This window comes from Lagenorhynchus albirostris, chromosome 2, assembly GCF_949774975.1.
Source record: "Lagenorhynchus albirostris chromosome 2, mLagAlb1.1, whole genome shotgun sequence".
In the NCBI taxonomy this organism is placed as follows: Eukaryota; Metazoa; Chordata; class Mammalia; order Artiodactyla; family Delphinidae; genus Lagenorhynchus; species Lagenorhynchus albirostris.
In genome coordinates, this window is record NC_083096.1 from 43,040,960 (window position 1) to 43,062,419 (window position 21,460).

General features: G+C 35.8%; 1 protein-coding gene across 5 annotated transcripts in view; it reads left to right on the top strand.

Moving 5' to 3' along the window:
* KCNK2 (potassium two pore domain channel subfamily K member 2) overlaps positions 1-21,460 on the top strand; it is a 165,411-nt gene that overhangs the window by 75,104 nt on the left and 68,847 nt on the right. For all 5 annotated transcript variants that reach the window (XR_009539185.1, XR_009539184.1, XR_009539183.1 and 2 more), the window contains exons 4-6: positions 2,884-3,044; positions 5,251-5,437; positions 20,729-20,868. Coding sequence is in view for 2 of the 5 variants with exons in the window: in XM_060142139.1 (XP_059998122.1) it covers positions 2,884-3,044; positions 5,251-5,437; positions 20,729-20,868 (488 nt within the window). In the remaining 3 variants the exon portion in view is untranslated. The remainder of the gene's footprint in view (positions 1-2,883; positions 3,045-5,250; positions 5,438-20,728; positions 20,869-21,460) is intronic.

Genomic DNA, 21,460 nt, shown 5'->3' on the forward strand with positions numbered 1-21,460 from the left:
CGGAGAGACCACTCTTATTTTATGCAGGGAAGAGGAGAAAACGTGAGAAACATCCCCTGAACAACCACGTGATCCTGTCACCTGGGCAGATGTTTAGGGTGTCGTTGGCATGCCCTTTATGTCAGAAAATGGCTAGGTGACTTTGTGTGTGTGCACTGGGTGACTGTGTGAGGGCAGCCACCTCTGAGGCACAGATTCAGCTGGAGAGCTCAGCGTAACGGGGTTGAGAGAAACACTTGGAAGGTGAAGCAGGAAGAGACTCAGAGAAGAATCATATCAGGATCCTTCAACCCTACTCCCTTCATTCTCCCTTCTGCTAACTTTGGAGATGATAAAGAGGAAGTACAGAGATGCCACAAGGAACTGGTTTCTGTTTTTTGATCAATGAAAGGTGATTGGCTTTCCTTACATCTAGAATTCTTTGGATTTGGGGCCATTTCATTTGTGATATAAATAGACTTTCTGAGGAAGTCCTCTGTTCCCTTTTCTGAAGATGTTCCAGTGGCTTCTGGGCCGAATCTGAGTCAGTGATGGATGAAAAGTTGGAGCTCTTTTTTCCTATGCCCTTTTAACTTGTGTGGGGCAGATCAAATTGAGCCCTCTGATACTTAGGCTTTTATTTTTTAAACAAACTGCAGAGCCTATTTATAGCAATGCCACAGTCAGTATTAAAGAAAACGTTGTATCTTTTCTTTTTGATCCTTGACCCTTTCTGGAGGTAGGTTACTTCTTATGGATATAACTTTGAAGACATTCGTCCTCTTATGCAAGAAGAGAAAATGGGATGGTATGGGATAACTCAGATGCCTGTCCTACTTAAGGTCACATGGTTATTCATCTGGAGAGGCAATAAAATAGTGTTGGATCTTAGCAGGACTCTCTGTAATAATCAGAGAACCCAGGTCAAACCAGTCCACACTGCTGATTTAGCAAGGCTCTCTTGTTATTGGTATTCTGCTTATTGATGCTAGAATAGAGGACAGGGTAGAACTTGTTGAGTTCCATCTTGGATAGTGTACAGAAATGGTGCACCGTCCCAAATAGTCCAGTTTAAGCATTCTGTCTAACCCTTGTGATGGGCTTTTTCTTCTTCAAGTTACCTTGATCCAAGACTTCTCGGCCTTTTTCACACTTGCCCTGGATGGACCTTTGTACATATTGCCCTGATGTTCAGCATTCCAAGGCATTAGTAGATAAGAGCAGATGGAAGGTAAATGAGTTAAATGTGTAGACAGCTTACATCATGTTCCCCAAGCAGTCAGCAGGTCTGAGAAGCAGAAAGGTAGCTGTGAACTGGAGGCTGCCATGAGGAATTAGGAAACCTTGCTCTCAAGTTCTGTGAGGTACACATCTATGTGAAGGGCCAGTCAGATGCCAGCCCCCTTCTTTCCGGCCAACACTACTTGAACCACACTCCTTTGAAGAGAATCTTACACGCCCCACCAGATCAACCACGATTCTCACTGAGGCTGGGAAATAGATTTCAGCCACAAAAACTAACCAAACTACTATTATACTGTGCTTACAAGTATGAAAATATGACCGGGAATTCTCAGACACTTGAAGAAAGTCACCTAAATGAAGGAAGTGTAGGATTTCTCTCAGGGAATAGAGTTAATTTATGGTACAACATTGTTAAAACAAAGAAATGAATGTAATTGTTACTTTCATGGCATAAGAACCGACTAATGAAAACAGGCAAAGTTCTTGAAAATTAAATACATTTGAAAAAACCCACAACCCTCAATAGATGAATTGACTAGCAATGAATACCAAATTGACTGAATAGGAAGAAGAGAAAGATGGAAATATTATGGGGAGGAAAATGTATGCGCTAAAATGACCAAATATTAGCCCATCCTCTCCTCCCCCAGGGCAAGTTTTGTGAGGGAGCCACATTAGGACTGGATTTGGGGGGATGATACGAATCCCTTTGATAATATATACCCTTTTTGTTTCCAACAAATAGAACATCCAGATTATTTTCAAAAAACAATGAAACAAATTTAAAAAATTGGCCATTATAAAGCCACAAAGAAAATCTCAGTAAATTCCCAAAAGTAAAAATCATACAGGCCATACTCTTTGATAGTTATAGTCGTAAAACTAGAAAGTAGCAACAAAATGCCAATCTTAAAATCCCGATCCACATTCTTGAGGAAAAGAGGAAATTAAAACTAAAATTCCAGATTAATTTAATGTGAAAGACAATGAGAGGATTACATATCAAATAAAATACTCTATGTACTTCTAGAAAACATGCATTCTTTACCTCAAACATGTTTGTAGACATTGCTTTTGTTCTTAAAAAGGGGGGGAATAAAGTTGAGCTGATTTAATCATAACAAGTAGAGCCATCCTTGCACAAAATTGAAAAGCCTTCAGAATCCTCAGAACTTTAACAAGGTTTCGTAATTTTAAGTTTTTATTTATTGCTTTTTTGTAGGTACTTGAATGGAAACAAAATTTAAAAGTTGTTATTAAACTTTAAATAATTTAAGCATATTTGAATACTCTTAAATGAAGGCAACACACTCTTAGTAAATGGCAATGAAAACTTTGTAGTCAACAGGATTAGCAGTATAGAGAGGTGGAAGTAAATTTAATGAAAACATTGACTTTATTACATGTGTTATTCCCTCAGTTTTCATCATCTAGTTTAATTGGAACACTAGCTATATTTTGTAGATTGTTAAAATATTTGTTTATAAGAGGATTTTGCATTAAAAGCTTATGTGGTATAAAGCAATTCTTAATTAGTTGAAATCTAGGATTGATATCTTATAATATTTGGGAATTTCTGAATCAATCTTGAGGTCATATGTTTTAAACTATTACTCATTTATAAACAGCTGAATTCTTCTTCTTCTTTGTGTTTTTTAGGATTTGGAAACATCTCACCACGCACAGAAGGGGGAAAAATATTCTGTATCATCTATGCCTTACTGGGAATTCCCCTCTTTGGTTTTCTGTTGGCTGGAGTTGGAGATCAACTAGGAACCATATTTGGAAAAGGAATTGCAAAAGTGGAAGATACATTTATTGTGAGTACAACAGCCTTTTAACTACATATGTTAATCATCTAAATTTTAAAAATATTGTAACTTTTCTCTTCACCTCAGATACAGTTAGACGTTCAGTTACTGGGTTTTCTGTAACAATTTATATGTACCTCTATTTGTAAGTAACTCACTGTATAGTTATTTTTATACTTCTTCAAATGAATACATTAATGAATGAGAAAAAGCAAAATATAGGAAAAGAAGTAGAAATCTGACAGCCCTGGGTTCAAATTTCAGATGTATTGTCTCCTAGCTATATTCACTTAACCTAGTTATTTTACCCTTAAATCTCCATTTTGCCATTTATATAATGTGAATAATGATACTGATGATGAGGCATTACTCTGAGAGTTAGAGATATTATAAGTGAAAGCCTAACATAGCTAGTAAACTTCAAATAGCCCTTTTGTGAAGGATCAAATAATACATAGCAAACACGATAAAGGGGATCATATAACTTAAGTTAGCAATGTTATTGATAGAGATTTAACTAAGGGATGTAATTTAGTAGAACCAAAAGTAATACACATGAAGATGTTCATGGGTATATATTCAATAGAAAAAATAAAATAAAATGAAAATGCTCTAATTAGATCTTAAGTGAAAAATATCATGAAGACAAGCTTCTAGTCTTGAAAAAAAATTATGAATAAAGAAAATAATTGTGTTAGAGAGTGAGATTATAAATGATTTGTTAGTACTGTCACTACTATTACAATACATTTTATTTATTATTCAATAATTTATCTTTTCATAAAAAATTCAACAAAGTATTTAACTCTATTGATGAAATAAGACCACTGAGTATTAGTTTTTCAATTTAAATTATAATTCCAGTTTTAGCATTAGATATGTTTCATATTAAGTTCAAAGTTCATTCTCAAATATTTTTACGTTAGAGTAAAGAAGGCATGGTTCTTCCCAACTAGTTGTTTTATCCTTTTTTGGTGTTATACTTTTCTTATATTGATATTAAAAGTATCTTGTATTACATTAACTTAGAGGGAAGGTTAGTGGCATGAACTTGATAATGCTGAATTGTTTTTCATTCATTCATTCAACAGATGTTTGAGTGACGACAGGATGCTGGAGAATGTTTTTCATGCTGTATCCACATCAGTGCATAAAATAAATCCCATGCTCTGGTAGTGAATACATCCCAGTAGTCAAGATTCAACATTTAGTACTCTGTTCTGAGAACTTTACAAACATGAATTCACTTAACTCTCATGTATATGATAAGGGTGATAGACTAGAGAAACTTTTATTTCCACTTTCCATTCGATGGTTTTATAGATCTTTATCTCTAGAAAATGTTCAAGCTCTAAAATTCAGTGATTTTTACACGGTGGGGATGTGACGTATAATTGTCATGGTAGATAAGACAGATCCAGGGAGATGAAAATATATAGTGATAATGAGAAAAAGAGATATGGAGATAAATGGCTATATGTACATACTTCACTTACTATGTTATGCTGTAGAGATTTCTGAGAAGGGAAAGAGTGAAAAAATATGGGTCCTCTGAGGGCAGCTGTAGCTTAGGGCTGTTGAAGACTTATCCTTGCCTACATGTCATGTCTGGTATATTTAGTTGTACAGCTTAAGGCCATAGAACAGAGAGGTAGTTCATCTGGTTCACATGGGAGTCAACTTTAAGTCTGTTAGTATTTCACTTTAACCAATTGAAGAATGATAGGAAAATGTGGTAGGAGTGAGAGGGAAAAGTCTTCATGAAATTAATAATTTTATCAATTATCAACAGTAGATATTTAATTCATGGTTCAGTTTTCTCCATTTCATATATTTCTAGATTATCTTTGGCAAGCAATGAGTTGTATGCCTATAGAATAGAAGTATTTCAAAAGTAGTTCAGGTAAACAAAGAACAATGTAAGTCTGAAATTTTATTCTCGGAGCAAATGTAATTTACTTTAGAAAGTAATTTACCTGTTGTAAAGCTAGGTAAGGGTAAAGCAGCATCATTATTAGCATTGGTTGTTTTCAGTTATTCATGTTATACCCAATATTTGTAAGTAAGTACAATTAAAATTAATTATAAGAGGGAATAAAATACCATTCTCATTTACTAATTTGCTGATAACAGTGTATTGATATATAGGTCAACTTCACAGGTACATTGATAGTCTATCTCAATCGATTTCTCCATCTCTCTCTCTCATCCTTAGAAGTGGAATGTTAGTCAAACCAAGATTCGAATCATCTCAACAATCATATTTATACTGTTTGGCTGTGTACTCTTCGTTGCTCTGCCTGCAATCATATTCAAGCACATAGAAGGCTGGAGTGCCCTGGACGCCATTTATTTTGTGGTTATCACTTTAACAACCATTGGCTTTGGCGACTACGTTGCAGGTAAGTTTTTGCTGGTACTGACACTGCTCTCCTAACCCTTGTCCTTTAGTTAGACTTTTCTCTTGGGTTTGCAGGACAACACAGTGACTGTCTTTGTTTCCCAGGGCTGTCATAACAAAGTACCACAAACTGGGTGGCTTTAAACAAAAGGAAGTCATTCTCTCATAGAAGTTCAAAATCAAGATGCCAGCAGGGGCAGGATCCTTCTGAGACTGGTAGAATCCTTCATTGCTTCTTCCCAGCTTCTGGAGGAAGAGACCATCAGTCCTTGCTGGTCCTTGGCGTGCAGCTGCGTCATTCCCATCTCTGCTTCTGTCATCACATGGCATTCTCCCTGTGTTCCTGTCGCTGTGCCCAAATTTCCCTCTTCTTATAAAGACACCAGTCATATTGAATTAAAAGCCCACTCTACTCCAGTATGAATTCATCTTAACTAATTACATTTGCAAGGGCCTCATTTCCAAATAAGGTCATGTTCCAAGGTACCAGGGACTTCGACCCATATTTTTGGAAGACACAATTTCATCCATAACAGTGACAGAGCCAAAAAAAAAAAAAAAAGGTGGGGGGGAGTCATTCCGTGACAGTGAAGGTAAGCAAAAAAGTACAGTTGAATATTTATTTTTCATTCTATGAAAGAAATTTAAATTGCTGGTTGTTCAGAATTTATAGTCCCACCCTAATTTCAGAAACCATTTATCTGCATCTTATTTATTTTTTAGTGGTACAAGAATTCAAGTTTAAACCATCATTGCTCTTTTTACTAGGGCTTTTCATGTCTTAGGGCTTTTTCCCCGTTTTATTGAGAAATAATTGACATACATCACCGCATAGGTTTAAGGTGTACAGCAGGATGGTTTGATCATGAAATGAAATGATTACCATAATAGGTTCAGGTAACGTCCATTCTTCTAATGCAGTCTGCCTTGATCTCTGGGGTGCCGAGGGTGCTTCAACCTCACTTCCGTGTCCTAGGCTTCTCTCAGTGGTGTCTTGTCCTCGAATAGTTGTTAGTTGTTCTTCTCATGATGGGGAGCAAAGTCAGGAACAAGCTATGTCACCATCTTGGTGACATCACTCTCTTATGCTTTGGTTTTAGAAACACGTGCAAACTTTAGAAGATGTTCTTAGCTACTTAAAACCTTCTTCTCTAAGATATTTCTCTCCTTTAATTTTCAATTCTAATGTCAGTGTTCTGACCTTTTTAATATTTTGTCCACATTTTTAAATAGATGGTTTTTAAAAACTTTTTCCTTCTCTATATATGTTATTTCAGTTGCTGTTTGCTTTATTGTTGTATCTCTTAGGTCTTATCCTGTCATTTCACCTCTCTCTTTTCTGGTTATGTTATCCAATTATTATTACTGTTCTAACTCCAATTTTAAACAAATTGTGGTAATAGTGGTAAAAGTGATATAATAATGCTCTAACATGAATCAGTTTGACCAGCTCCTGAAAATCTAAACCATTCTTTTTTTAAAAAAAAAAAAAAATCAGTTTGAAGTGTTAGAAAAACATGCTAATAAACATTATAGTAGAAATGTGCTATTAAACTTCCCAGAATAAACTCACTAGGCTAATTCAGTTTTGAGGGTTTAATACTTTCTGGTTGTTTACTGTTCTTTCTTGACTCAAACTTCTTACTTAAATATTATCAGAAAAGAAAATATGTTGTATAGTTTTATAAAAATCTCAGAGAAGGCATCTGTTTTTATTATTTGTTAATTACAGTTTAGCCTGGCAAAGCCCTTCTTTCTGGGGAATGTATAATACCCTTGAAGATGGGGTATTTTTACAAGCAAAGCTTTGCTTTGGGTCAAAAACACTACGTACACATCTCTGTGCTGGATGGAGGCCCTGAGAAAGGAGGGTACATCATGCTGATGGAGATTTTTTAGTTTTCTAATTAGCAAAATGCAGAGAGAAGAATCTCAGAGATTTGCAGCTCCATGTAGGACGATGAGCTTCTGTCCTAAAATACCCATTTTTCTACCTTTCATTGACGACATAGATATAATTCGCATAAGTAGAAGTTGAAAGTGCTTTAATGTAGCAGAAAGTGAGACACAGTGATGATAACAAAATTTATACTGTGGCATGTTAATCTTAGGCTGTTGTATCGCTTTATAAATATAATTAACAAGGTCTTATAATTACTGTGGAATATATAGGTATTAGGTGACGACTCTTCCATTTTCAGGCCAACAGCCTTGTATTACACATGTTATTGTATTCAATTTAATTTTTAATGTTTTATGGTAATGCGTAGGTATGTTTATTAATGTATTTATTTTTCAGCTTTATTGAGGTACAGTTGACAAACAAAATTGTAAGATATTTAAAATGCACACTCTGGTGTTTTCATATACATATACATTGTGAAAGGATCCAGTTAATTAATACATCCCTTACCTCACTTTATTCATTTATTTGTTTGTTTAGTGAGAACATTTAAGTTCTTTTATCTTAGCAAGTTTCAATGATATAATACAGTGCATGTTATTTTAAATATGTGTCAGTCTAGTGTGTGACCCTCATAATCGGAGACTCTCTACAAAAACAAAAATTATAAATTAAAAAAAAGTGGATGGAATCTTAAAAAAGTGTTTATTTTTGACCACAGTATAAACTGGCTTAGAAAAAAACGAACAAATAGTTTTACCTACGGTTTTGTAGAAGAAGAAAAAAAATTTCTTTTTTAATTTCCTTTAGGAGATCCACACTCTGACACTGGTTAGATTATGTGAGTTTATTAGTAGCCACTCTCAGCTGCCTGAGCAGTTAAGTTCAATGAAAACATCTTGTATATCAGTAGGCACCCTGAATACAGAGTCATGGTCACAGTACTGTAGGGGAACAGGGAAACAAAATATTTGCATGGCATTAAGTGTAGTCTAATAAACATCTTTATTATTACTAGGAATTTATTTTTATTATACCCCTCTTTAAACCCATTATTTTAATTGCATTTGTGGTTTACAGAGGAATAATGAAAAATGGTAGAAATATACTTTGCTAATAACTTGCAAAGGAATTTGATGTGTTCAAAGCGACAAATGCTGAGAAAATTAGAGAAGTAGATGGATACCACTTTTGTTGACTCATCTTTCACCTTAATTTATGCATTTTGTAGCTGTTTGGTCTTTGTGAAACTGTAGAACCCTATTCCTAGTACGATAGTCTTTACATGCTAGATCTTTGTGGCCAGGGAGCATTTCTGGAATGAAAATGTGGACAAGGGGGCAGATGTGGCAAAGGCTGGCTAGGAAATGCATGCCCTTTGCAAGAGTCTTTGGAAAAACAAAAATTATGAGGTTTTTTTTTTTAAGGATCTTAGAAAATAACTGCCTCTTATAGTTAAGTAGAGTACATAAAAATAGTCTTTCCCTCTGGGTACCTTGTGACAATAAAGTAAAAATTAGCCACTAAGTTAAGATGACTGCCCTATCTGGGAAATATCAGTTGTTTATTTTTTAGAACTTTCTCTCTTGTTATTAGATGTCCTGACAGATAATATTCTCACTTAATTTTGATATTTTTGCCAGGAAAAAGCAAGAGGCACTGCTCTAGCTTGAACTTTCTCATCTTTCTATTAGGCTATAAATCTCCAAAGAAAAGAGAGATGTACTTCCCATAATAGACACTCATTGTCTGATGCCATTCTCAAGCCTGCAAACCCTACTCTGAATGGGATTAGAGTTCAGTTACACTGCTGAACTTCTTTGAAGACAAATTAAAAAACATATTCTTCCAACTGTGGTGTTATTAAAGGAAAAGGAGTAAATTTTGGAAAGTGATATATAAATGTTTAGGACACAGGTTGTAACCTTGGTGTAATTATTAGGAGCATCTCAAAAGCAGCAAGTGAGGATGTGGTAGTTTAGACCGGAACTCTGAAGCAGTGTGCTCATCCCCAGGGGATGGGCAAGACAATCCATGCAGGTAGACCTTCTGCCATAGGAAGAAAACAGGACAACCCTTGTTGCTTTGTATTTTTTAAACCTCATTTCTTACTTTTTATATGTCATAATGTTCATGATATAATATATTAGAGCATAACAGATTTCTAACTCATAAATAACTATAAATTTACATTTGCATGAGCAAATCCTTTTCACTGTTGGCAATATTGGATCAAAAGCATTTAGAGACAAATTTGTAAAGACAAATAGGTACAAGGGTTCAGGTTTCTCTGTGTATGTGACTGAACATAAGAATTCAACATTTAGTAGTTTTTTGGCAGGAAGAGCTCTCCCAGCAAATTTTAATTTTATATTTATATGTATGCAAAGGATATGTTTTACTGGCTGGTTGGTTACCTTAGTAATTCTTATGTACTCCTTCCTGATGGCCCTTTTTGTTCTTTTACCAGTGCTCAGGGTTCTAGAGCTAAAAAAGGCCTAGGAGCCACAGGTCCACTGGAGCACTTTTATTTTACATATGAATAAAAAGACCCCCCTATTGCTAACTGTGGTTCACAAAGAGGTGAGAAGAGAAAGTAAACTATTTAGCAAAGTTCACTTACTTGATTTTAGCAATGCCTATAATAATTTATAGTCAAATTTGTAGAGGTAAGTTAAAGATAATGGTAAAAGTTATATTTGACAATTTACTGCTGGCTTCCTATGTTTTGTTTCTTAACTTTTGTCATTTTTTTTTAATTTGATGAGAAGTCTGACTTGATAAATTGTTAAATCATGCTTGTTATTATAGGCTGAGAGCTAGATGAGCCCTTCTTCATTAAAATCTAAGAAGCTATATTAATTATATGGAAGTGTGTGAAAGATTGAGTTCTACTTATTTAGGCTTGCTTTTAAAACTAGTCTTCTAAATCCCTGCTTTAAAAAAATTACTAGGGGGGCTTCCCTGGTGGTGCAGTGGTTGAGAGTCTGCCTGCCGATGCAGGGGACACGGGTTAATGCCCAGGTCCGGGAAGATCCCACATGCCGCGGAGCGGCTGGGCCCGTGAGCCATGGCCACTGAGCCTGCACGTCCAGAGCCTGTGCTCCGCAATGGGGAGGCCACAACAGTGAGAGGCCCACGTACCGCAAAAAAAAAAAAAATTACTAGGGCTTGGGGGGATGGGCAAAATAGGCGAAGGGAATTGAGGCACAAACCTCCAGTTATAAAATAAATAAGTCTTGGAGATATAATGTACAGAATAGGGAATATAGTCATTAATATTTTATAACTTTAAACAGTGACAGATGGTAACTAGACTTACTGTGGTGATCATCTCGTAATATATATAAATGTCAAATCACTATATTATACACCTGAAACTAATGTTACATGTGTCAGTTATATGTCAATAAAAAGAATTAGTTGATGATTCTTCAGAAGTGAAGTCAAATAATTACCTAACTTAACACAATTTAACATTATTTATCAAAGTTAGTGTCCTCTTTAATATATACTGTTAGGAGAGGGCAGACAGACATCAGAAGCAAGAAGAACTACAATACTGCAGCCTGTGGAACAAGAACCACATTCACAGAAAGATAGACAAGATGAAAAGGCAGAGGGCTATGTACCAGATGAAGGAACAAGATAAAACCCCAGAAAAACAACCAAATGAAGTGGAGATAGGCAGACTTCCAGAAAAAGAATTCAGAATAATGATAGTGAAGATGATCCAGGACCTTGGAAAAAGAATGGAGGCAAAGATCGAGAAGATGCAAGAAATGTTTAACAAAGACCTAGAAGAATTAAAGAACAAACAGACAGAGATGAACAATACAATAACTGAAATGAAAAATACACTAGAAGGAATCAATAGCAGAATAACTGAGGCAGAAGAACAGATAAGTGACCTGGAAGACAGAATGGTGGAAGTCACTGCTTTGGAACAGAATAAAGAAAAAAGAATGAAAATAAATGAAGACAGCCTAAGAGACCTCTGGGACAACATTAAACGCAACAACATTTGCATTATAGGGGTCCCAGGAGGAGAAGAGATACGGAAAGGACCCAAGAAAGTATTTGAAGAGATTGTAGTTGAAAACTTCCCTAACATGGGAAAGGAAATAGCCACCCAAGTCCAGGAAGCACAGAGAGTCCCATACAGGATAAATCCAAGGAGACACACGACAAGACACATAGTAAGCAAACTGGCAAAAATTAAAGACAAAGAAAAATTATTGAAAGCAGTAAGGGAAAAACAACAAATAACATACAAGGGAACTCCCATAAGGTTAACATTAACAGATGATTTCTCAGCAGAAACTCTACAAGCCAGAAGGGAGTGGCATGATATACTTAAAGTGATGAAAGGGAAGAACCTACAACCAAGATTACTCTACCCAGCAAGGATCTCATTCAGATTCGATGGAGAAATCAAAAGCTTTACAGACAAGCAAAACCTGAGAGAATTCAGCACCACCAAACCAGCTCTACAACAAATGCTGAAGGAACTTCTCCAAGTGGGAAACACAAGAGAAGAAAAGGGCCTACAAAAACAAACCCAAAACAGTTAAGAAAATGGTCATAAGAACATACATATCGATAATTACCTTAAACGTGAATGGATTAAATGTTGCAACCAAAAGACATAGGCTTGCTGAATGGATACAAAAACAAGACCCATATATATGCTGCCTAGAAGAGACCCACTTCAGACCTAGGGACATATACAGACTGGAAGTGAGGGGATGGAAAAAGATATTCCATGCAAATGGAAATCAAAAGAAAGCTGGAGGGGCTTTCCTGGTGGCGCAGGCTTTCCTGGTTGAGGGTCCACCTGCCAATGTGGGGGACACAGGTTCGTGCCCTGGTCCAGGAGGGTCCCGTGTGCTGCAGGGCGGCTGGGCCCGTGAGCTGTGGCCGCTGGGCCTGCGCGTCTGGAGCCTGTGCTCTGCGATGGCAGAGGCCACAGCAGTGAGAGGCCCGTGTACCGCAAAAAAAAAAGAAAGCTGGAGTATCAATACTCATATCAGATAAAATAGACTTTAAAATAAAGAATGTTACAAGAGACAAGGAAGGACACTACATAATGATCAAGGGATCAATCCAAGAAGAAGATATAACAATTATATATGCACCCAACATAGGAGCACCTCAATACATAAGGCAACTGCTAACAGCTATAAAAGAGGAAATTGACAGTAACACAATAATTAAGAGGGGGACTTTAACACCTCACTTACACCAATGGACAGATCATCCAAACAGAAAATTAATAAGGATACAGAAGCTTTAAATGACACAATAGACCAGGTAGATTTAATTGATATTTATAGGACATTCCATCCAAAAACAGCAGATTACACTTTCTTCTCAAGTGCTCATGGAACATTCTCCAGGATAGATCACATCGTGGGTCACAAATCAAGCCTCAGTAAATTTAAGAAAATTGAAATCATATCAAGAATCTTTTTTGACCACAATGCTATGAGATTAGAAATGAATTACAGGGAGAAAAACATAAAAAAACAAACGGAGACTAAACAATACATTATTAACTAACCAAGAGATCACTGAAGAAATCAAAGAGGAAATCAAAAAATACCTAGAGACAAATGACAATGAAAACACGACGATCCAAAACCTATGCGATGCAGCAAAATCAGTTCTAAGAGGGAAGTTTATAGCAATACAAGCCTACCTCAAGAAACAACAAACATCTCAAATAAACAATCTAACATTACACCTGAAGGAACTAAAGAAAGAAGAACAAACAAAACCCAAAGTTAGTAGAAGGAAAGAAATCATAAAGCTCAGAGCAGAAATAAATGAAATAGAAACAAAGAAAGCAATAGCAAAGATCAATAAAACTAAAAGCTGTTTCTTTGAGAAGATAAACAAAGATAAACCATTAGCCAGACTCAGCAAGAAAAAGAGAGGACTCAAATCAATAAAATTAGAAATGAAAAAGGAAAATTTACAACAGACACCGCAGAAATACAAAGCATGCTAAGAGACTACTACAAGAAACTCTGTGCCAATAAAATGGACAACCTGGAAAAAATGGACAAATTCTTAGAAAGGTATAACCTTCCAAGACTGAACCAGGAAGAAATAGAAAATATGAACAGACCAATTACAAGTAATGAAATTGAAACTGTGATAAAAATCTTCCAACAAACAAAAGTCCAGGACCAGATGGCTTCACAGGTGAATTCTATAAAACATTTAGAGAAGAGCTACCACCCATCCTTCTCAAACTCTTCCAAAAAATTGCAGAGGAAGGAACACTCCCAAACTCCTTCTATGAGGCCACCATCACCCTGATACCAAAACCAGAAAAAGATACTACCAAAGAAGAAAATTACAGACCAATATCACTGATGAATATAGATGCAAAAATCCTCAACAAAATACTAGCAAACAGAATCCAACAACACATTAAAAGGATAAATATATATACACACACACACACACACACACATATATATATACTGTTAGGATTACAGTGAGTCATTGTTTAGAAGCTGCCCAAAGAAGTCTTTAGAAACACTCCTTTTTGTAAACCAGGTTAGTGCGTAAGAGATAACATGATTGAGTGAAAGCCAGATACAAATATATAGTTTCACAAAGCAGTGTTCTCACATTACCTACTTTTTTAATAAAAACCAAAAATGTTAGCCAAAAGTTTGGAGGTATTCTAAGAAACCCTTATGATTGATATTATGAAAACACATTTTCCTTCTGAGCATAAATTTACTTTGCCATCCAAATATATCTTCTTGGAATTTCAATCAGTGAAATTTAGTATATTTAGTTCAGTAATGAAATTTTCTTCATCTCACGTGTAATTTTGAACACCTACTGGGTTAGTCAGGCTTTATGCTTAATGCCTTATGCTCCTCTATATAGAAAATATAATTTGGGACTTTGAACAGGTAAAATTCCCCTTCTGGTATGTTTACTAAACTTTTACGGTTTTCACAGTTATAGAATCATTTGTCTTCACATTTTTTGACTTTAGAAAAAACATTTTTGTATATCTCATATTAAGAATTAAGTTTTCGGGTTTACCTGGTGGTGCAGTGGTTAAGAATCCGCCTGCCAGTGCAGGGGACATGGGTTCGAGCCTTGGTCTGGGAAGATCCCACATGCCGTGGAGCAACTAAGCCCGTGCGCCACAACTACTGAGCCTGTGCTCTAGAGCCCGCGAGCCACAACTACTGAAGCCGGCACACCTAGAGCCCATGCTCTGCAACAAGAGAAGCCACCTCAATAAGAAGCCCGTGCACCGCAACGAAGAGTAGCCCCCGCTTGCCGCAACTAGAGGAAGCCCGCACGCAGCTACAAAGACCCAACTCAGCCAAAAATTAATTAATTAATTAATTTTTAAAAAGAAATTAAGTTTTCTTGGAGTTATGTTTTCATAGTCATTAGTGGAAATGCAGTTTTTAGTAACCAAACTATTGCTTTCTCTTATAACCAAAGCCATGACTCATTTAGTCATGGAGTGCTCAGAGCTTGCTTAATAGAAGATTTTATCATGAAAACATATAAATCTCCATTGAAATACCATGGTAAGTTTTTTTTGTTCAAAACAATTTGTCCTTATAGAGCACCTGGAGAAAACAGTTCCTGATGGGGCCTAAATTTTGCAACTATATCAAAGGCCAGGTATTAAAATTGCTATTATTGAGCGGATCACTGTGCAAAAATTTGCCAGGAATTTAACAAATAACAAGGAAACTACCTGATGAGAAAGAAGTGAGGTCAACTGAAGAACAGTCAGTACCACCACCACCACAATGGCTCAGAAAAATTGCTTTGATTGAAAAGAGAGGGTTTATGTGACTGTTAGGGAGATGTCTTATATTCATCATTCATATGTTCATTCATTCTGTTGTTTAGTGAGCACATATTTTATAATACATACTGTGCTTAGCACTTGGCGATAATGATTGCTCTAGTTCCTGTTCCTATGGGACAGAATGTTTGAAATCCAAGAGTAACAATTAAATAAGAAATTGTCTTCTCTTCTTGGTGGTTCTGTGTTAATATGGGAAAATTCTGCAAGGCATCTGGTCACCCCCTGATTCAGCTGGTGACTCTCAGAGAACTCATCAGAGAACTGAGAGTTATCTGTGTAATTAATTAAATTGGATTTGACCCAAACTGTTCAGAAGTCCTAAGGACTTTGGGAAACCCAAGAAGTTATTCAACTTCTAGGATTCAGAATGGATATATAGAAGAATTGTAGAAGCACGTGGAGGAAAAAAATGACAAGGAAAACATTTAGTGATTGACAGTTAAGTCAGTGAGACAGGCAGTAAATTGTACTAAGTTTAATGAAAAAGACTCTGAATTACTCTATATTGAGACTTAAAGATAATTTCTAAGGGTAACAATAATGTACATCCTATATCCTGTAGATTTCCATCCTTGTAAAGGATGAGCAAAACAATGTGTTGATCTTTCTTTCTTTATGATCATTGAGACTGCCATCATCATTCTTCTAATTAGGGCAGTTTTCCTAATCTTAGGAAAAGATTTTTTCCTAAGATTTTACCTAATCTTTCCTAATCTTCCTAGCAGGAAGTGGACAACTATTCTTTTTTTTTAAAAAAACATCTTTATTGGAGTATAATTGCTTTACAGTGTTGTGTTAGTTTCTGCAGCACTATTTACAGTAGCCAGGACATGGAAGCAACCTAAGTGTCCATCGACAGATGAATGGGTAAAGAAGATGTGGCACATATATACAATGGACTGTTACTCGGCCATAAAAAGAAATGAAATTGAGTTATTTATAGTGAGGTGGATGGACCTATAGTCTGTCATACAGAGTGAAGTAAGTCAGAAAGAGAAAAACAAATACCGTATGCTAACACATATATATGGAATCTAAAAAAAAAAAAAGTTCTGAAGAACCTAGGGGCAGGACAGGAATAAAGACGCAGACCTACTGGAGAATGGACTTGAGGACCCGGGGAGGGGGAAGGGTAAGCTGGGACAAAGTGAGATAGTGGCATGTACATATATACACTACCAAACATAAAATAGATAGCCAGTGGGAAGCAGCCGCGTAGCACAGGGAGATCAGCTCAGTGCTTTGTGACCACCTTGAGGGGTGGGATAGGGAGGGTGGGAGGGAGGGAGATGCAAGAGGGAAGAGATATGGGGGTATGTGTATATGTATAGCTGATTCACGTTGTTATAAAGCAGAAACTAACACACCATTGTAAAGCAATTATACTCCAATGAAGATGTTAAAAAAAAACACACTTCACTCAGTTAAATTGCTTTACTATAAAAAAAGAAAAATATACTAAAGCAAAATATGTTTTTCCCCATCACATTAAGACAGAATAGCTTTCATTAATAAAAAGAAAGTCAAACAAACCAAAAAAAATTGAAATCCATATTTGATATCTAAACTAAAATACTTACAGACCCATGTAAAGAAATGACCTTTATTTTCTTTAGAACAAAGTTGTATGTGTATACACATTTGTGTATATGTCTATTCTATAATACACATTTTAGAAAACCAGAAGAGGGGCATGGAGTTGGTAAGTTTAGTCCTAAATGCCTAGATGATTCTTTAAATCCAGGTTATATCTTTTATTTCTTTATAAATATTCTATGGTTCAGCAGCATCAAGAGAAAGAAAATTAAATTTAAGGAGGAGAGGGCATTGTATATTCAAGTTCTATAGAGCAGAATAGGGCCAACTTCTGGAAACTGTTGGAATAAGGACATAAGCAAGGTAAGGAGGCTCCTGGTAAAACAATGCTGACCTTCAGACCCACCTGATTTCTAGGTAGGAACCTTGAGGGGAAGAGGAACACTTTGTTTGACTTACTGTTTCCAGCCCTAGCTAAGTGCCTACCATACAGTATGGACCAAAAATGGATAGTGGATAAATGATGGGACGGACATCAGCAGAGATCATCGGTGACACAGACAGCCTGGTTCAATGAAAAGAGCCTGTGATCTGAATGAAGCTAGGCAGGCCTGGCTTTGAATTCTAGCTCTGATGCCCTCTTTCCTGTGTAACCTGACAACTGTTATTTTACCTACTGAGAGTATGGTTTCTCTGTTGTAAAATGGGGTTATTTACTACTGGGATTTCAGGGAGCCAATACCAGTCTTTCACCCATGAGTTCTGAACGGGCTGTAAGAATGATGGCAATTGAAATGTCAGCTTAAAAGGCATCTGATAAAGGCAGCTGGAAATATGGTTTAACTCTGTGACCAAATGGTCTTGCTAATAGTCTTGTCCTAAATCAATGGAAATATGAGGAGTAAGAATACAACTCCCCTCAACACCTACCCCCTCAGGGCTTTAGGATGGCATGATTTCATTTAGGTAGGCCATCAGTAAGTCTTAGCTTTCACTCTTCTCTGTCCATCAGAGTTTGAATATTTTGTAAATCAGTTGCAATGAGTATAAAGCCTGGTATGGGGTTAGGGGGCACATAGGGAGGGAATCCAGGACAGAGAAATTGCCCTAGGTTTTTAACAAGTAAGAGACCCATGCACAGGTTTCTTGAATGTGCTAGACTAAGAGTAATGTTTATAATAACCAATACATATAAAAAATATTTCCTAATTTAAAAGTAAAACTAATAACTTTTTAGTAAGTTATCTTAACATTACAGATATTTTGATTTGGTTAAGACTCTTGAATCAAATGAATAATGTGAAAATTCATTCATAAATCTTAGATATCAGAAAGTGAAAAGAATTTGTGAGTTGTTGGATAACACTTCTATTTATATACATGAGCTTTTCCTGGATCACTTGACTGCCAGTATTTCATCTTAAGAGTGGCAATTAAGAATGGGAAAACATCCCCCATCCCACCCGTCCCCAGGTTTAGAATCCACTAAAACTTGTGGGATGAACATTTTACCCAAATATAGACCTTTTTGTGATTAAGTTAATTTACTCTTTTCAAACTGTGACATCCTGTTTATAAGAAAGAAGACTTATAAAAAGTCATCTTAAGCATGAACTAACTTCTAAAATCAACATTTTGGTGAACTTATGTGTTAAGTGAGTCACAACTATTTGGATGAGGATCTTCTGGTTTTGAAAGAGAAAGTACTTGGGAAAAAATGTCATTCTGGTTTCATTGAAATGGAAACATTTTAAAAATGGAATTTGCTAGTGAGCCTATCATATAACAAATTTCCACACACATTTCTTAAGTCACTTTGTGAATTTGTAGAGCTGCATCCCCCATGGGCCAAGTCTTAACCATCACAGTATGCATTTAGCCTTTGTAATCCTCCCCAGAAATTACATTTTAATAAATGCTGCACAAGGTAAAAATTTTTACAATATTTTGAGGGTAATGTTATTGACTTTATAAACTGAATCTTGAAAATTATTCTTTGTCCCAAAAGAAAGCTGAACTTGTATCTGTTCATATTATTTGCCTGATAAAAAAAGGTTCTCTTTTTACTCTGACCCTTTAGTAATTTGAAAATGTCATTGTGGGCAACTCACAGTCTAATTTTATAATTAGAGAGTAATGTTACATTCAAAATTTTATATTTGATTTTTAATGTGTATTTGCTGTTATTAGCTGTTTTTCTGAAGGTACAGGTTAAATTTTGTGAATTGAGTATGTCCATCACCCCTGTTTAAGCAGCCCTCGTCTCTGTGCTGTTGATCCTAAAATCTTTATCTCCTGCTCTGCCCTATTAAGTGTTAGATTAGTATTTAAGGATCCTGCTGGCTATCTTGCCTGTTGGTACCTCAAGCACTTCAAATTTATTATGTCCCAGTTTGAATGACTTTTCCTTTTATTGTCACTGTTCCTTCCCCTGTGTTTCCTGTTCAGTTGCTGGTACCATCTCCCAGTGAGGGTTTGTGGTCTCTGGTCATCCTATACCCCTTCCTTTCACTTATCACACCAACTATCTAGTTGTCAGTCCCTGACAATTCTGCCTCAAAAGTCTCTTCTTTCCATCCCAGTCTAACTCAGGCACAATCATTGCTTAGCTAGTTCAGAACAAAGTTTCTCATGGGGCTTCTCTGTCAATCCTCCTCTCTCGGCCACCAGATCTTTCTGTGCATATCGTCAAACACGAATCTGCCTATAAACTTTTACCTACTCCCCATTACTTTAGGAGCAAGTCTTTACAACCTGCTACAACTTATTTTTTCTAGATTCCCCTCTTCTACCTGTCTGCTCCCTTGACCCCCTTCCAAATGTAGCTTTAGTCAATACTAACAGTCCTTTGAATATATCACATATTTTCACACTGAACTTTTCTGTTTTGATCCTCATTATTTAAGATTCACCTTCTGTCTTCTCATTTTCACCCTTCCAGAAGTAAAAATCGTTTCTTCTGTGTCCTCTCATAGTACTTTTTATTCACTTTCCCTATCACTTTCCCTCTCACTTTTCCCTATACCCCATTGTGGTTAATTGTCTATGTGAGGCTTTCTCAGGCTAAATTATGAATTTCTCAAGAGAGGGACATGCTTTCTTCTATTGTGAAAAAAACTCACAACTGTTTCAGTGTTTGAAACTTAATTTAAGTGCCCTATTAATATGTGCTAAAGTTGGGATGTATTGAAATGTATTCAGATTCTCATAGGTGCAGTTACTATACCACATGAATGGAGAAGTAACATAGATTAAAGCAAAAGAACTCCTTTGCCAATTTTTTCTTGAGAGCTAGGGATTTAAATTTGTGACAAACATGGGAATTCCTCTGAAAAGTCAGCGAATAATGAATGGCAGTATCACCTGCAAGTTACTGTTTATTCAAAGTAGACCCACCAAGGCATTGTCTCTGGCATTTGTTATCAATCCATTGTATTGATATTTTAAAATAAGAACTACTTTCTGTCTGAGTTGACTTCGAATTGATTGGTTTGCATGTATTGATTGGTTAGCATGAATTGATAGGCAATAGGATAAAGATACAAAGTTAAATGCATACCAAGAAAAGTGTCATCTCTGTTTCCCATTTGTTGCAATAGAGGTGGAAAGAGAAACTAATACGCATGGAATAATTAAGTGCTACACTAGTTGAGATCAATTATAATAAACAAAAAAGAAACACGGGACAAGGAAAAATTGTTACTATCTGGAGAAGTAATGAAAGGTCTTATTAAGAACTTCCTAATACCTGAAACTAATAAAATATTGTAAATCAACTGTACTTCAATTTAAAAAATTGAAAAATAGATAAGGATTAATTGAGTGAAAACAAGGAATTCCATATGAACAAAATAACATGGATCAACTGACAAGACGATTTCTGTGTTTAGAAAGCCAAAATTTAGTTGATAATTTTAGCAGGAATCTATATTATTTACTTTTATGAATATGAAGTTATTTTGTCCTACTTTGTTTTTCTCTCACAGGTGGATCAGATATTGAATATCTAGACTTCTATAAGCCTGTCGTATGGTTTTGGATCCTTGTAGGGCTTGCTTACTTTGCTGCTGTCCTGAGCATGATTGGAGACTGGCTCCGAGTGATATCAAAAAAGACAAAAGAAGAGGTAAGAAACAAGAAGTGTGCATAAACAATGTTATTTAGCTAATTCAGTAAGGTTATTTTTAAACTTTTTTTTAACATTTATTTTTTTAAATATTTAAACATTACTTAAAAATTTTAATGTTTATGTTTGGTGTAAATTTGCTGTATGAGGCTATCAGTCACATGAGGTATAATTTATTGATTTAACCAAAGCTTACTAAGTATCTCTACATGCCAGATGATATCTTGGTGCTGAGGGTAATTTGTAATGAAAAAAGATGCAATTAAAAACATTTTCTTTATTTTTTTTTTCTTTTATTTCTTTATTTCCTCAAGAACACAGAGTAAATTTTATTCCATAAAGAGACAATAGGAAATATTTGTGTCAAGATACCAGTAGCATGAAAAAGTGAATGTATTATATAATATTGAATTTTTATCGTATTCACTTATTTCCCTTTTTCTTAGGGAAAAAGTGTGTGCAAGTGCACAAGTATACACACGCATGTATTCCCCAAAGCTAGTTTGCATTATGACCAATTTCCTTGTGTACTGACTTCGGCTGTTCAAAAAGATATCTTGTTATCTATTTTGTGCAACTGTATGTACAGAAA